At 37.3% G+C, this 18,116-nt stretch overlaps 1 protein-coding gene across 13 annotated transcripts in view; it reads right to left on the bottom strand.

Annotated features, from left to right (window-relative positions):
* Window positions 1–18,116, bottom strand: part of ARHGAP28 (Rho GTPase activating protein 28) — a 178,347-nt gene that overhangs the window by 57,263 nt on the left and 102,968 nt on the right. For 8 of the 13 annotated variants that reach the window (XM_088797906.1, XM_019755792.3, XM_074340334.2 and 5 more), the window contains 4 exons: window positions 16,644–16,846; window positions 13,795–14,012; window positions 8,214–8,306; window positions 2,815–2,907 (listed from right to left, as the gene is read on the bottom strand). In XM_088797906.1, coding sequence (XP_088654032.1) covers window positions 2,815–2,907; window positions 8,214–8,306; window positions 13,795–14,012; window positions 16,644–16,846 — 607 coding nt within the window. The remainder of the gene's footprint in view (window positions 1–2,814; window positions 2,908–8,213; window positions 8,307–13,794; window positions 14,013–16,643; window positions 16,847–18,116) is intronic. The other 5 variants (XM_088797908.1, XM_019755795.3, XM_074340337.2 and 2 more) reach the window with 2 other exon arrangements.

Raw genomic sequence — 18,116 nt, forward strand, 5'->3', positions numbered from 1 at the left:
ATCAACATGATATCCAGAGTTTGCTGACCATCTCGCAAGTATAAGGATTAAACCCACATATTAAGATGGCAGCATGATAGGAAAAAAGTAGAAGGTCATGCTAAAATTGGCATTGCATTGTATTGCACTTGTACCAGCCTTGGTATATCTATCATTAGTTTCTTGTTTTGTGATTAAAACATACTCCTACTTGTTTAAATCAAGGCTCCTTGGATTTTCTTTTCTATGAAGCAAACAGATGTAACTGATAATTTTCAACAGATGGTCTGATTGTATTTTGCAGTGAATCAATAGCAAGTGTAATTATTTGATTTTCACTTAAGACATTGGAAATAAACTGGATTGATTGCCATTTGGGAAAACTAACACCTCAATTGAATAATTTGTTCATGTCAACTGCACAGAAGGAAAATGTTTTTACACGAAATGATTCGTAGTGTAGGGTTGCAATGATTGCAGATTGGATTGTAAGCCTTTTATAAACACCCACATTTAGTGGCATTTGTGATTCAAAATCAAGAAGCAACCACATATAACACACGAAAAGGCTATTCCTTTATTGTAAGTAGCTTACTGAAAAATAAACATGTTGAGTATTAATGAAATCATAAAACATATGGACTCTTTTAAGAGGTTTAGTGTGGTATAACTGACATACAATTAACTGCACAAATTTAAATAGTATAAAGTATACAATTTGATAGGTTTTGACAAATATATAGACCTATGAAACCATCACCACAATCAAAACAACAAAACCAGCACCTCCCCCAAATGTCCTCATGCCCCTTTTGTCATCTAACCTTTCCTCCTCTCCTTGTCCACACCCAGGTCTCCAGGCAATCACTAATCTTCTATCACTGTAGGTTAGTTTACATTTTTCTATAATTTTATATAAGTTGAATCTTTTCTTGTTTGGCTTCTTTAACATGGCATAATTATTTTGAAATCCATCCAACTCTGTTGTGCATATCCATAGTTCATTTTGTTTCTCTGTTGCATATATCAAGACTTCATTGCTTTTTTTGACTGGTACTCCATTGTATACATTTACCACAATTTGTTCATCCATTTATCTGTGGAAAACACTGGATTGTTTTCAGTTTGGGAATATTATGCTATAAATACCTGTGGATAGTCATTGTGTGAATATATATAATCTATGGGTGGAAATTGCCAGGTTTATGGTAGGTATATGCTCAACATTTTAAGAAGCTGCCAAATTAGTTGCTAAAGTACATGGACCATTTTACATTCCCACCAGTGATGTATGAGAGTTCTAGTTGTTCTGCATCCCTAGCACCAGTTGGTGTGGTCAGTTTTTTAAAAAATTTAGCCGTTTTACATGGTATGTACAGATACCTCACTGTGGCTTTATTTTCATTTTCATAATCACCAATGATACTGAGCACCTTTTCACGAGCTTATTTCCCATCCATATATCTTCTTTGGTGAAGTGTCTATTCAAATCTTTTGCCCATTTTAAAAGATGAGAAAAGTCTGAACAAAATTTTATTGCTGGAAAACTCAGTGTATGTTTTGGAAAGAGAAAGTTGATTTGTTTTCAGAATTAGAGGATTTGTGTGGTTAAGTCAAGGGAACTCAAGATTGCAAATACCAGCAGACTGTGGATAATTTTTAGTATCAAAAGCAGTTTGCTATAAACAATAGGGATTATATTACAATAGGGAAATGGAAGAGTTATATCAAATGACCAATTATCTCTCTCCTGAAACCTAGTAGAGTCAACAAAACTTAACCAAAAATTAGGAAAAAAGAATCCCAGCGGCACTCACAGGAGTGATGGTTGGAGAAAGATATTCCAGGAATAACGTGAATTCTTTTCCAAAATCCATCTCCCTCCGCATCAAAACAGCACCAAAGAAGAAAGCAAATGGAGAAAATTTTGAAAAAGACAGCTACTATCTTGTCCTGATTATGAGGGAAAATGACTGAAGACGTCAGTAATCACATCTGTGTTCAATTCAGTAAGTGTCTTCCCAATACCCTCTCAGCAGGGAAGATAGACCTACTGGGATTCAGCATTCTACTTTTTTCTCTCTGGGAGGAAGTTAGAAGAGGAACCATGCCATGATGGTGGAAAAATAAAAGGGAAAATAGATTACATAAGCTCCACTGAGGGAGAGAAAAGATAGCTCACGATAGGAATGCAAACAGAAACAGATGTGAGAAAAGACTCTGGGATAAACCATAAGTAAAGCAACTGTTCACATTTGCAAATTGACAGAAGCTTGATCATTCCCCTGAGGCTTATCTGACATTGCCCTCCTTTGGGTAAGTGGGGAGTAGAAGTGGCTCTGCACAAAGGCAGGGGGTAAGGAGGAAAGAGGGGGGTTGGACACCTACGATGAAAAGTACTGTCCACAGAAGGGGCCTGATGTTCTCCATGCTCTGGAAAACAATAGGAAACTCAAGGACTCTTGCTGTTGCTCCAACAGGTGGATATGTGACTCAATGGAACTAACAGTCTGATGATAATTTTTTTTAAATAAAAGAAAAAATGTAAAGGAACTAGATCTGTCAAAAAGAAATGCCTCCAATCATTGGTTTTTCTGGGTCTGTATCTGTTTTTATAGAGCATGCAGTTATTTGTGGATTTAACGTATTAAACTTGGATTCATTTACTGCTGAATGTCTTCCTACAAATCAGTTAAAAATAGATACATAGGTATGTTGACAGCTGTGGTTGTATAGCCATCTAATTATGTTGCATTATTTTGAAGTTTTGCATGATTGTCTTAAAGAAAAGACTCTTCTTTCATCCCTACCTCCAGTTCTCCTGCTATAACTTACCAAGGAACCACTTGTTTTGATAACTCCTGGCACCTCTTTTTCCTCCTGGGTGCCATCCAACTGAGTAGGATGGTTGTCACAGGTATCACCTGGCTAATGAGAGAAGTGAAAGTCATTTTTATCCAGACATATCTGTCCCAACGTGATGTTTATTCAAATTATGCACACACTAGAACCTGTAAAAATGTGCAGCCATGTGGAGCTATACAGAGTTAATGACCACTGTGCAATGGTCACACCATTCACCAATTCATCCATAATTATATTGATCCTCATAAATGTCATGCACTATAATAGAAATTGGTCTCAAGAGCAGACACTGTTAAATGCCTGCCAAAATCCACTTTTCTTTTTTACTTATGAATATCATGATTTTGCTCCAAGATGCTTTGTGTCTAACTAAAAAGACTAAATGTGATCATGTGATGTTTATGTCCAATGAGATAAGAGTAGACTTGGTGAAGCATCCAGAAAGGCTAATCTTTTCTTGTTAAAGTGGATGGAATCAGCTGTCTAATGCTTCTTCCAGAACAAAGACGTGTGCTTGTGATGCCCAGACACCCTAAAAGCATTACATATTAGCTTGTATGCTAAGGCGAGCAGAATGGTAAGAATGAAGAAGTTGGAAGATCCGTGCTGAGGATATCAGCCATACCAGCCTCAGACTTCTTATGTTGTAAGGAGAATAAACTTCCAATTGTTTAAGTCATGTAGTTTACTGATAAAACAATGCTACTTTAACATCAGACATCATGAATATATTTTGCAATGATTTATAAATCAATAGCAAGAATAGTCATTTTTTTAACTATGAAATTAGAAATACATTCAATTGATTATCTCACAAACACATATGACTGAAACAAATATTTCATTCTCATTCACAGAATACTGGAAAAGCTCTGGTTTTCATTACGCAGGGAGTGTATTGGAGACTTCTGATCATGATGGGCTATTGTATATGCTCTAAGATTTTAGTAGCACTTGCAATACAGTGGTATTTCCCAAAATAAAACACAAATATTCTATTTCCTGATTGAAGCAACATTTTGCAAAATTAAACATAATGAATATTAATGGAATCATAAACTTTTACATGAGACCTTAGAAATTGTTGTTTTTCATCTTGCTTTTCTGTATTTTCAAACTTGTCCCAAAAGTGTATGTACTATATTAATAAAAAACAAAAACAAAAAAATCCCACATCTATTTTGAAGTGGAAACAATGCTAAGGAGGCGCTACAAAGAAATAGGCCAGGATGGAGGACGGAGGGTGCACCACTCCCAGTCACTAAAAATTAGAAAAAGCGGCACTGGAAACCAACAGTATTCTAGTAACAAATCAGAAATTGTTAGAAATTCTTGGAAAATAAAAAGTAATTTATTTCGTAACTGTAGAGAAATTGTTAGACTGAAAACAGCGTACGACAAACTTACTGGCAAGGAAAGAACAGATGCAGGAAAAGCAAATAGACAAATGAACAACCAAGCTCAAAGTGAAAATTACAAAGTGCAGTAGAGGCCCCAGGGCAATGACCAGGATAACTTACTGTAAAGTGTTCTCCCAATGCAAGGACCAGACAGACCTCTCAACCGCTGCCTTTATACTGAACAGCAGAAAGTAGTTATGTATGAAGCCAAGAAAAGCTCCCTGAATGAAGTGAACGACCTGTCTTGGAAAAATGTCCAGGGTTGGGACCAAAAGTCCTCAATCTCAGGTCACTCTGGACCTCCACAAAAGACACAGATGAAAGAATAAAAGGAAAACATCAGCTTTCTCTGGGATTGAAAGAAAGGAAATCATTCACTGTTCTCCCTTTGGCACGAAGATATGTGCTGTGTGTGCGTGTGCATGCATGTGTCAGGAGTGTCTGTGTGAGCACTCGTACACATGTGCTGTTAAAATAACTTCCATTCATGCACTGTTCTCATACCTTACTGACTTACACAGGACCCAAAATTTGCCCTCTTGGTCAAGAAAATGTTTGGAGGGAAAATATCTATATAATGGTAGGAAGTCATATAGCAATAACATAACCTAAATCATTAATTAGTCAATATAATTCATTAATAAATATAAATCAATCACCAAGGATCATCAGTCATTGGAGAAAATAAACACGAACAAGTCAGCCATGGAGAAAATTAACACACTGAAAAAGAAGTATAGTGATAAACACTCTGGGAGAAAGAAGTAATTGAGGGAAGAGAAGGCAGCTTACAATGATTTAATAATTTCAGAGAGATTTGAGAGGCTATTTATCCATAACAGGAACTAACTATAACAGTAAAGAGGAAATCAGTGAAAAAAGAAGAGTTCTTAAAAATCAACAGCAGTTAAATTATAACTAGTCATGGCAAAAATTAGAATTAGGGATCAACAAAATGATGTAGATAAAATCTACTAGTATATAGAACAAACAGAAAAAAAGATGGAAAATATAAAATTTAAGAGATATGTGGGTTTAATGTAAGCTATGAAAGGAAAAATAAAATGGAGGAAATGAAATAGAGAAATGATCAGAAGAGAATGTTCAGAGTGAAAGGAGCATTTTTCAGAAACAAAAATCTGAGTGCTGATCATAATGAAAAAAAAACACGATTTCATATCTTGATGACAGTTCAGGTTTCCAACAATAATGATAAACCCAAAAAGCTTCCAGAAATATAAAAATGAAAGCAGGATATAAATAAAGGTGTAAACTGTAAAGGGGCATCGGACTTCTCAACATTAACACTATATGAAAAAGCAAACAGATTAATAGGTATAAATATCTGAAAGAAATTAATTTAGGGTCCAGCATTGTGATACACACCAATTTAGGACTAAGCTTTTTGGATATGACAATTTAGTATCCAGAGATAGTTCTTGCCAGATTTGCTTAGCAATCAGCTAAGACGTAAAATTTTGTAATATGTGAGTATGCAAATTAATATTTTTACTGTTCTCTACAGTCATTCTGTAATACCAGCCCTCATGATTCTCCTGTGAGAAAGAATAATACGGTTGATCCTTGAACAACACAAGTTTAAACTGCTCCAGTCCACTGTTATACATGGATTTTTTTTTTTTTTTCAATTGACCTGTGGAATTCAAAACTGTGCTTTAAGGGTCAATTTAGCGGATGGGAATCAGCTTATGAAGAGGGCTGACTGTAGTTACACAGGGAGTTTTGACAGCAGGGGAGGTGGGTACCCCTAACCCCCACATTGTTCAAGCGTCAACTGTACTTGTTTTTTCATTTATAAACCGGTGAGCAGTTCAGGGGTGAGGCTGGAATAAAACTTAAATTTTCTTCCATTTCAGTGAGAAGTTTCTTCAGGTTTTTGGCATCATACTTGCCCCTTGATTAACCTTTAAAAGGGGTTAAGACCTTCAAGAAATTGAAATAAAAGTGATAGTGATAAAAGAGGAAATCCACACTAACCATGCGAGTCCACAGCTAGGGGTAGGAGTGTCAGTGTGGCTTAAGATCTAACATAAGGCCACTATTACGCGCTGCCTTGACATCTGGTGAAAGCAAGAAAGCTATGAGTGGCCTACCTGCAAGTCCTCCTCCCATTCTGCTCCCCCGGATAAGGTACCCCAGCCAGAGAATGCTCCTTATCCAGGGGAGCAGACACAGTTCCTGATTATCTCTGTGTGGTGGGTTTCCATTCCTTGCCAGCCTTTGAAATTATTCAAATAAGCCAATCATATCCTCCCCAGGGGAACCAGGGGGCACCTCACCCTCTTGTTACTACAAAGCCTGCCTTACTCTGCTCCCAAATGCACCCCACATGTGGCTCTTTGTGGTATATGTTGTCCTCCCCCACCCAGGCTGTGATAATATGTGACTAATAAGTTGCTATTGATTTTATCTGTCCAGTGTCGGGTGTCGTGTGTTGAGCCATCCCTATAACCCTAGGGCAGGAATTCCTCCCCACCTATGGGGTGAAGAAGAGGCAATCAAATTGTAGGTAGAGTCAGGTGGGGTAAATGCTCACACAAACCCAGTGTCTACTCTGACTTGCCCCTTCTCTGGCGGAGGGGAGAGACAGTGGCTGATGTGAAGGAAGACAGGGCAGGCAGAGAGGAACAAATACTTCCAATTAAGTGTCCTGTTTGGAAATGACGTATATAAGACTCCCTGCACTGAGGAGACAACCTGAGACCAGAGGACACATGCTTCCAACTCAACAGAAAATGTAGAAACCTCTGACTAGAGTTAACACTCTTATGAGAAATTCAACGAAATCAAAAAATAGAGACAGAATCTACAAAACAGGATTTCTCACACCCCCAACTGACCAGGCTCCACTTCCAGACCGTGGTTTACACCCTCAGTAACAAAAGGGCTGCCTGAACACAAACTGGCCACATCCGATCCCTTCAGTAGAATTTTGGAAGGGACCAACAGCAGCTCCTGATAGAACGCCACATGTAAAATGTACACAAGATGAAAATAAATTGTAGAGGAACTAAATATCATCATCCTCATCTTCATCAGATCAAGGGTGGTAAAGGGTTATTTTAGAATAGCAAAGAATCCCTCTTCTGCTAGGAAGGACAAAAAGCAGAGCTAAGTGGAAGGAAACATACTGAAGTATAATAGGAGAAAGTCTCCCACTGCAAATTTGCTGCAGCCAGGAGTCCAAGCAAGTGGAGGCAGACGTCAGCAAACCCACAGCCTTCTACATCTCCTACAGAGGGCGCACCACTTTCATAAGAGGACCCAGGCCTCATGCCAAGTGGTATAAATCATGGCCTGAGATTCATCCACAAAAATAAAGCCTCTTCTGAGATAGCTTTACTGGCAGTTATGAACTCACATTAGCACTCTTTGAAACTCTTAACTAAAACGGAAAAGGTGTGCTCTAATGAAATGTGTCTCACCTCCTGTGATGTAATGAAAAATGTCTAGCTCCTGTGCTACACAGCGCACTTTCTCCCACTTATTGCTACGAGTATACATTTAGGATGCTATCATGCTATTGTTCTGCTCCCCACAGGATCTTTACATTTAGAAAAGAACTGAAATGTTGAAATAGTTCTTATGGTGAGAATTAAATTAATATTGAAAGCCAAATGGAAGGTAGTGCAAGATTTTTCCATCATGTGCTCAGCAAAAAGGACAAAAGTTTAGTTGACGACCGCCCCACATTTTTGACTTCTGGCTACGGCTGTAGATGCAGCTGTGGTTGTTTTTGTTATTGTAGGTACAGATAGACCATGTAGTTGTTTGTCGATAACAATTAAATAATTGAGTATTTCATTATTCATTCCTGAGTTTAAGAGTCTGCATTTTCTTCATTGTTACAAGGTAAGCAGGCATTTTTTCCCTCAAGTGTTCCTGACTGCCTTGAAATAATTGCTTTTTCTAACCTCCTTACTCTCAATTCCCCTGGCTTCATCTTACCAGTTGACCATTTCTGCAGGGAATTGCTGATATCCCTTCTTCATCCAGGGTCGCATCCAAAAGAGGAGTTGGAATACAAGAAAAATCATCTGGCTATTGAGAAAAATGAAAGTGCATTTTTATTCAGCATGTTCTCCCAAAGGTCATTGTGCATTTAGTTATGTGTTATGCATAATATGTGTACATTCATGTATATCTTTGGAGATAAACATACATATGACTGCCTGTGCACTGGTCATTGCATTTAGCTATTTGTCAGCCAATACTTGCCGGGCATGATGATACATACTGTTCTCTGTGGAGACCAAATATTGTCTGCCTACCCCTAACCTAGGCACTTATCTTTCTTAACAGAATTCTGATTATTTTTCAGGAACTTTTGTGTCCAACTAAAAAAAAAAAAAAAAAAATTCCCAGGCTTCCTTGCAGCTATAGATGATCATATAACAGTTCTAGACAATAGGTGGTAAATGGAATTCTACCACATCAAATTTCCAGGAAAGTAAGGTAGGAGGGACTGAATCAGTTGGTGCAAGTTCCAGGAACTGCCAGGAACATGCATATGCTGTTTGGAGTGGCCAACCAACTTGTAAGCAAAAAGATGAAGGCCCAGTATGAAAGACAAAATTGAAAGGTAGAAGGAAGCTGGATCTATGCTAAGGAAAAGAAACGCCTACCATTAGCTTCTTTGTTAAGAGAGAGAAACAAATCTATGTTTGTATAACTCATGATTTCTTGCGTTTTCTGTTACATGCAGTCAAGTGTATATATAAGTGATATAATCCCATTTTTTAAAACAGAAAGCATGACCATACTTATGCAGTCAATTATAAGTCAGTCCCCAACGTTAACTAGTTGTTTATCAATTATGAAATTGAAAATAAATTAGATTGACTGTTTTGCTCAATTAAGTGTGTTACTGAAAAGAATATTTGGTTCACATCTTCTGAATATTAAACAAATATATTTGGGCCCTGGAATTCTGCTCATTATGAAGAGGATGGTGGACTTTGTTTTACGTATCCAGAGGCTGATTTGGTATGTGTGATTTAGTGTATAATGGCTCTACTAAAACAAGGGTTAAATATTTTATTCCTTATGGTAAAAACTCCATTGAAAATTAAATTTATTGGCTATTTTATAAAATCATAAAATTTTATTTGGGCCCATAGAAATTGTCATTTGTTCTTTTTTACCTTGCTTGTCCATGTTTTGTAAGTTTCCAGTAAAGATTATATATTACTTTTATAATAGGAAAAAAAAACACACATTTTTTTGGCAAGGAACAAATACTACTGAAGAATTAGCATAAGAAAATTGGATCAAGATAAAAAATACATATACCACTTTCTCCTCCCCCTGCAAATCACTCAAAAGTGTCAAAAGAAATACCTTTTTCAAAGAGTGGCTCTAGAAACCACTAAACATTTCCATTAGCAGAACAGAAATTGTTGACTGTTCCTGGAAGATAAAAACCAGGCAAGAATGGTTTGATAAGAATAGAAGAAAACCTCAGCCTGAAAAAAGGTACAAAAGGAAAATATGTAGGGGTTAAATGCTGATCCAGAAAAAATACATCCGGAATGAAAATAAAGAGCAGGAAGGAATCCTCCAGTTAAGAAAACAATGAACAAAATAACTGAAGATTGTTTTTCTGAACAAAGAGGCCAGGAGACCTTTCCTCCCTCTAACACTGAACAGCAGGCAGCTGCTAAAGGTGATGCTAGGATAAAACCCAACAGGTATCCTCTTGGTGACGGAGTGACCACCTGCATTGGGGTCCTAGCATGCCTGTGGTGGTCCTGAACAAAAGTAAAGTTGAATTGCACTTCATTGGGGCCTTCTAAAAGAATACAGACAAGAGTCTATATTCCTAAAAAGGAAAGTTGGGTTTGGCTGAAAAGAAATTTAATTACGATTCTGTAGGACTCTCATTACTTTGACACTGATGCCATATTTAGGTTTCTTAAAATAAAGTATGGCCGTTGACATTAACACATTTCACCACTCGCAGAGGCCCAGACTCCTAATCACAGGAGAGTTTTGGGGAGAAAACAGGTTTACATAACTGCACAGGAAATATAGAGCCATTGCCTATGCTAATCTGTCAATCTTGTCCTCTGTTAATCAATATGAATCAACACCCAAGGATCAAAATCAATTGAACAATAGCATTGGAAAAGAAAAACAATGATGCAAACATAAACACTTAACTCTTAAGTAAACAGGTAATTTAAGGAAAATAAGAGAACCTTGGAATTTAAGGTTCGATTTAGTTAGTGCCTTCAGAGTGCTGAGAGGCTACTGCAGCTGAGAAACAAGAACAGATGGCTAAAAGCAGGGATGTGGGGGATGTGGGGGGGGGGAGAGGGGAATTAGGGAGAAGGAGAGGCTATAATAAATTAACACTATGACTGCTAAACTTTTAACAATAAATGAAAGGCAGAAGCATTAATACAACCATGGCCAAATTACTGATGTAAAAAATGAAACTGAAGGGATATCCAAGAATGGAGACCAAACGGACACACACGCAAAGCCTGGGATATTTACATAAGACTAACAGAGGTTCAATCCAGACAATGCAACAATCATCTAACGGGAGTTACAGAAGAAGATAACCAAAAAAATGAAAGAAATAAATACTTGTTTTAAATGTTAGAAGAAAATATGCACAACCTAAAGAATGAATAAGCTCTCAGATTGCAAGTAGTGACCAGGATGAAGTTTTTACAAAAGTAAAGCAGGTAAAATTTCAATGTTCCAATGATAAAAATATAAAGAAATGAGATTGATATAGACATTGCTGCAATAGTGGATAAGAGAAGATAATCGATAAAAATCTTCAAAATTATGAAGGAAAATGATTTTGAGCATAGGCTTCTATGTGCAAAAAATTAAGAACTAGTATAAGCTACATATTCATATCTGTCTTTCAAATTTGAATTTATACCTCCACTAGGTAAGTATACTGGGTTAAATTTATACATCTAAGATTAATGTAAGATTATTTTATGAAACTTATGGTGTTAAATCTTCATTAATAAAGTGAAATAGAAAATTTTAGGTAATTATTCTATTAATGTAGGTACATGATGCCAAAGAAAGAAATAAAGAGTCAGAGGGGATATGGGAGGGAGGCCGAGAAACAAAGAGAGAGAAACAGAAAGAAAGAAACAGAGGGGGGGGGAGAGAGAGAGAGAGAGAGAGAGAGAGAGAAGCACACACATAAAGAGAGAGACCAGGACAGATACTTGGAGCAAAAGAAAACCCCCGCTCCTCTGGCAGCTACTAAAGCGGCCACCATCTTCCTCCCTCTTCATTTCTTTTTATACTTAAAGCCTCAGTGAGTAAGTGCCCACTTTACGTTTCCTTTCAGTGTCTAAGTGAAAGAAGGAGTAACACAAAAAGAGTTCTTTCTCTCCTGTTTCTATGTTACTAGATGTCCAAAGTTTTAGAAAACCTAAAGAGACTAGTTATGTATCTTCTTGAGTAAGGGAAGGATTTGAGAGAAGCCTATGGACCCTTTCCTATTTTGCACTTTGCTAGCAAAGAGCAACACAGTCATGCAGGGTGTCATGCGGGGTCTCTGGTCCCACTCCCCACATAAGAACGCAGGACATGGTGAGGCCAAAAAGGAACACCCATGGAGCCACAGATAAGGGAGTCATGCCACTATATTTTTGCTGGCAGCTGGGTTGGAGACACAGGAAGCAGGAGCCACACGATCCGCAATCCACACTCACTCCGCCCTTGCTACTCCCCCTTTTCTGCTAACGTAGCCACGGCAGTTATATTAGTGGCCAATGGCTCACTGGTTACAACTGACGGCCAACTAGCCACAGCTGATGGCCATCCAATCACAGTTGATGGCCATTTACTACCTGAGTGAGCACCTTTCCAGGTGAGGGCGAGAGCCTGGAAACTGCACTCCTGGCTCTGTCCCCACAAACACCCTTTGTATAAAGTAGCTGGAAACAGAAGTGGGAAAGGAAGCATAGAGGCCAAATTCTTACGGTTTTTTCAAGATGATCTGGGAGATAACTGAAAAATGACCCGGGGAATTTAAAGCAGCAGGGTAAACCTTTTCCTTAATAGGTATCTTGGCCAGGAAACTTTTCTCAATTTGTGGGCATCACCTTTATTCAATTACAGATGTAGAAAATCTCACCGCCCAGAAAGACATAGGTTTCAAGTAGTTTGAAAGTTCAAACAGCCAGAACTCACAGTGCACTTACCTCCATGTATATCATTATATACAGCAGAAGATTCTAGAACTATGCTGTTCAATGCATTAGCTACGGGACACGTAACTAGATTTAAATCAATTAAGATTAAATAAAATTAAAAATTCAGTTCCTTATTCACACTAGCCATATTTCAAGTGCGAGTGCCATGTGTAACTAGGCGCCACTGTACTGGACAGCACAGAAATAGATGATTACCAGCACTATCGCAAGTTCTAAAAGATAGTGCTATTCAAGGACATGACTAGCACAAATGCAAATGTTAACTAGGTATATGTGAGCTGCCCTGGCAACTACCCAGTGTGATTAATATACCTAAGAGAAGACATGACTTACAGACAACCTAAAGTAACTCAAGTTGAGGACTGTCTTTAATCATGCTTGTTACCCAATATCCTTGAAGTTTTAATTTATGTCATTATTGATACCACAAACAGATGACAAACCTAAATCAGAGTGATTAATTTGCCCCAGGCAACTTTATTTGTAACTGCAGCAGAATATTAATTTTCCTTTTTTTTCTATACATTAATTGCCCCCAAGTTTCCAAGAATCCTATCTGCATAGAATCTAATATATAGGGACCTTGCACAGATAATGTACCCAATACATATTTCTTGCATCAGTGATACAGTTATGCAATGCAACATTACAATGATGCAACGAGTGAATGAGTGACTTGTAAGGCAGAGCTAGCAGTAAAACAAACACAGAAATAGGAGAACATGACTAACAGCCTTAGAAGTAAAACTGTGGTCACGAAACTGCTAAGGGTAAGCTGGAATTTCAACCAGCCATTCCTCATAAAACATGTGATGCTTCCCTTATGCTTTTTCGTAAATCATTCTCTGTCCCACTTAATTACTGCTTGTCTTTCACTTTTTTCCATTTTAATTTATTTGAACATAAAAGCTATCCTACCCACTCTCCCACCCCCATCCCTATTTAAAACAAACCACTCGAACGTGCTTATAATACCAGGGCCACTTTCCTGGGATTCCTGTGCCTGTCGACAGAGTTTCCATTCAGCACTTAGATTTAAGTAGAGGCTCTGTGTATCCTATCCACAAAGACTTGCTCCATGGCCAAAAAGTTATTCTGCAACTTCAACAAAGAAGGGAATAAATTCAGTGTTGAGGGAGATTGCTGTACAAGAGATAAGGAATGACCACGTAAGTTTCAAATGTGTAAGATTTTGGACTGTGCCATATGCTTTAATTTTCTCTAAAATCTAGAGAGTGACTGGACTTTTCTGATACTTTTTCCATGTTCTCCTCCCACCGCACCCCACCCCGCCATCCCACCAAACATTTTGAGCCACGTTCATCACTTACAGGAGATTCGCTGACTCCAAAGACGTCTCTGACGTCCCGGACAGATTGCTTGTTCTTTTTTCTCATGGTTTGAGTATAAGTGTTGTATCTCTTTTTCACTGCAGCTGCTTGGGTTCTAGTCAACGTGGAGAGCAAGGCTTTGCCATCCTCTTCTTCATCACCTGAGATCAGGGTTGATAAACCCACATCTTGCAACCACTCTGCTTCAAGTTCTCCTTCTGTAAAATAATATGACCAAGAGAAAGTTAGAACATTCTCTGTCTGACTGGATGGTGTGTATATCTGTGCATAGCAGTGCGCAGGCCTATAAGATTGAATGAAAAGTCTGCACTGTATTTTTTAAATAAGTCAAGTTGTGACAGATGGCAAAGAACCTGGAACAGAGTATATGTTAAATAGATTTTTGTTCTCTTACTTTTCTCCTTATTCTGAACACTAAGTAATCTTTTCTTTTTTAAGAAGGCAATTTAAAAATGTAAAATTCGTCATAATGAGAATCAATTGCTATTGTAAATCAGATGTACAGAAATAATAAAGAATTCAGAATAACAACATCTTGTAACAGAAAATCCACTGCACATACATTTCTGGGAACTATGTTGAACAGGCACTACTGAATGAGGTTTGTCTAAAGAGCAGATTAGATTGATTTGTAAATAACCTGTCTAAACATCAGTTTAGGAATCTTAGATTATTACATTGTTGCATCATTGGTATATAAACAAAGCCTTCTAATGTGCTTTACAGGTCCAGTTTCTTAGCTAGGCAAATCTTTTATTTCCTTTATTGTTCTAATTGTTGATTTTCTTTGTAAACTGTCCCTTTAACAGAAGATGCAAAGGTGAACGTACGTACATTTAGCAGCCCTACTCTAAAATAAACTGCTTAAATTAGTGAGTTATGACTTGAAAGTCTTCCTTTACTTAATCCTTAGATAAGACTTTCATAGCTTAATATTAGTTTTAAAAATTGGATTTCGTCTCTATCTCTGTAAGTAGTAATGAAAAATTGCAAGTGAGGAGTAATTGGTAAGGTTATAGTTGCCGTACACTAGGGGTGAGGAGATGGTCTAAATCCTTGGACTCAGAATGCAGAACATGTAGAATATATGTTTTCCATAGTAAAGCAATGTCTATAGAAGAGATCAGTGTTACTCCTGTTTGCTGAATTATGGACAACGATTAGAGACTTTAAAGAAAGGGTTAGTAAACTTAAAATAATCACAGAAATTATCCAGTATGAAAGATAGAAAAATATTTTTAAATATTTAAAACAGTCCAGTGACCTTTGGAAAATGTTAAGTCATGCAAGATACGTGTAGTTGAAGTTTCAGAGAAGAAAGAGAGTGGTCCAGAAAAGAATATTTGAAGAAACAATGTCCAAAAGTTTTTAAAGTTTGCTGAAAAATCAACCAATTCAGCTAAAATCCAGTAAATAAATACAAAAGAAACTGCACTTACACATCTTAAAGTTAAACTGTTGAAAACCAAAGATGGTAAGAAAATATGACTGTAGTCAGAGAAAGACCAACACAGTACACATAGGGGAACAACAATATGAATACATTGACTCCTTATCAGAAACAATGGAGGTCAAAAGACAATAGGATAACATCTTTAAAATCCTGAAAGAAGAAAATCCCCTGTCAACCCATAATTATATATTCAGCAAAAATATCCTTTAAGAAAGAAGGTGGAAAAAATCATTCTCAGGTGAATACAAATCAAGAGAATTTATCAATGTAAACTTGCTCTGTAAGGTATACTGAAGAAAGCTCTTGAGAGTAAAGGGAAAAGACATCAGATGGATACTGGATATATAAAAAAGTATAAATGTTAAATACAGATGGCTACTTTTTCTCCCCCAAATTAGTCCTAAAGCCTAAAGCCATTAGATGAAGCAGAGCAACGCAGCCATCTATGCAGAGAAGTAGTCTAGACTGGGATGTTGGAGCCCAAGTGAGATGGGAAGGGCAAAGAGAAATGAGAGGCAGAGGGAATTTAGTAATGTACAGGGGGGTTTGATCAAATAAGTTTATATATTTAAGATAATGGAAGCCAGTTTTCTCACTAAGAAGGAAGTCACAATATGTTAAAGCGAGAAAAATACAATGAATCTAGGTTTTATTAGATTGAAAGTGAAGATATAAGTATGAACTCATATATTTCAATGTCTGTATAAAATATAGATATAAATGTATATACGTATGTGTGATACATATACATACACACATATAAGTACATACACACATGTGTATGAGGTGTGTGTGTGTAGGTGTGTGTATATACATGTGTGTGTATACACACACCTACACACACACACACAAATGAGAACATTGTTATGTGCATATTTACTAAACTACCTTCAGTGTTTCTTGGATGTCTTACTTGTTGATAGGTAGGACCTGGAGGAGATGACCTATGCTTTTAACCCCAGGTGAGTAATTTTGCTCTTTGTTTCCTCCAAAATTATACTGACATTTTCCCCCCACTCTACCTGCTTTGGTAATTAATAGTCAAATATACAGATGTAAAGGCCATCAAAGTTAGAATACTCAGTCGGCTAGATGATAATAAATCAAATTAATAAAGAGGCACAGCATCCTTAAGTAGTGATATGTAAAGGATCAATTTGGATTTTGTTGACAGCCCTCCTTCAGGTTATGTCACCTTGGACAGAAAACACCCTGAGTCAATGCTGTAGATATAAATTAATGGGAACAGGTACTGATATGCCAAATTCTACTAATTCATTTGTGAAACTACTAATAGGATGATTTCTACCTGCTGACACAATGAGAGAGCATACAAAGACAGTCAGCACATGGGAAAACGAATCTAACACCTTACCATCCACAGGCTTGACCTCGGCTGGCATCTGCTCTTCCTGCCTTCCCATGCTGTTCTCTTTAATACTTTCTATTTCCCGCCAGAAATCTTCCATGGAGGCGCTGTCTACGGAGGATTGTGAGTTGGAGCGGTTGCATGCAGGAGAATGGAAGGATTCATTGGAGATCATCCTGTTAATTCTTCGGCAGCGAGGAATGGATTTTCTGTGGAAAGAATAACTTCTGTGAATGAGACTCAGTGTCTTTTATGTCATAAATCACAAAACTTAATTTAAGTTTAAAATCAATGGAGAAATAGTTTGTGTGGTAGAGAAGGGTTTGAGGGAATAATCTCAATTCAGTGGTTGCCTTTCTTTTTTATGCTCTTTAATTCATAATGACTCTGTGGCCATATAGGAATTACTACAAAAATACAATTTATAATTTCCACATACTTGTTGCTAGGAAGCTATTTGTATTAGTAAAAACATACATAATAAAAGTTTGTCTCTGTAAAGTATCTAAGATGATGACAGAGAAGCGTGTAAAAAGTCCGTTGCTCACACCCACTAGGGTGGCCACCAAAAGCAAACAAACAAACAAAAAACAGAAAACAAGTGTTGAGGATGAGGAGAAACTGGAACCCTTGTACACTGTTGGCGGGAATGTAAAATGGTGTAGCTGCTGTGGAAAACAGTATAGGGGTTCCTAAAAAACTGAACATAGAATTACTGTATGATCCAGCAATCCCTCTTCTAGGTATATACCCAAAAGAATTGAAAGCAGAATCTCAGGGAGATTTTCGTACATGCATGTTCATAGCAGCATATTCACAAAAGCCACAAAGTGGAAACAACCCAAATATCGTTAACAAATGAATGGATAAACAAAATACGGTATATAATACATACAATAAAATGTTATTCAGCTTTAAAAAGGAAAGAAATTCTGATATATGCTACAATATGGATGAAACTTGAAGACATTATGCTAAGTGAAGTAGGCCAGGTACAGTAAGACAGATACTGACTGCATAGTTCCACTTACATGCGGTACCTAGAGCAGTCAAATTCATGAAGACAGAAAGTGGACGGTGATTGCTAGGGGCTGGGGGAAAGGAACTGGGTAGTTGTTATTTACTGGGTACAGAGTTTCGGTTTCACAAGATGAAATGAGTTCTGGAGCTGGATGGTGGAGATGGTTGCACAACAATGTGAATGAACTTAATACCCACAAAGCTATATGATTAAAAAGGGATAAGATGATAAATTTTATCTTGTGTATTTTACCAGAATTTTTTCAAATTGAAAGAAAATCTTTTTAAGTTAAATTTTGAGATGAGTTAGTAGTAAGAGGAAATAATCTATAACATTCAATGGAAAACCCTATATTAAGATGGGCAAGTGAGGCATGAACCAGGCAAACAGAGACCAATGGTCAGTTCAGGAAGAACGAGATTACCACCAAGGCTAGGGTCCAACCACTGAGAAGGGAA

The sequence above is a fragment of the Rhinolophus sinicus genome, chromosome 4 (genome assembly GCF_057876585.1).
Source record: "Rhinolophus sinicus isolate RSI-liver-muscle chromosome 4, RSI-T2T, whole genome shotgun sequence".
Taxonomy (NCBI): Eukaryota; Metazoa; Chordata; class Mammalia; order Chiroptera; family Rhinolophidae; genus Rhinolophus; species Rhinolophus sinicus.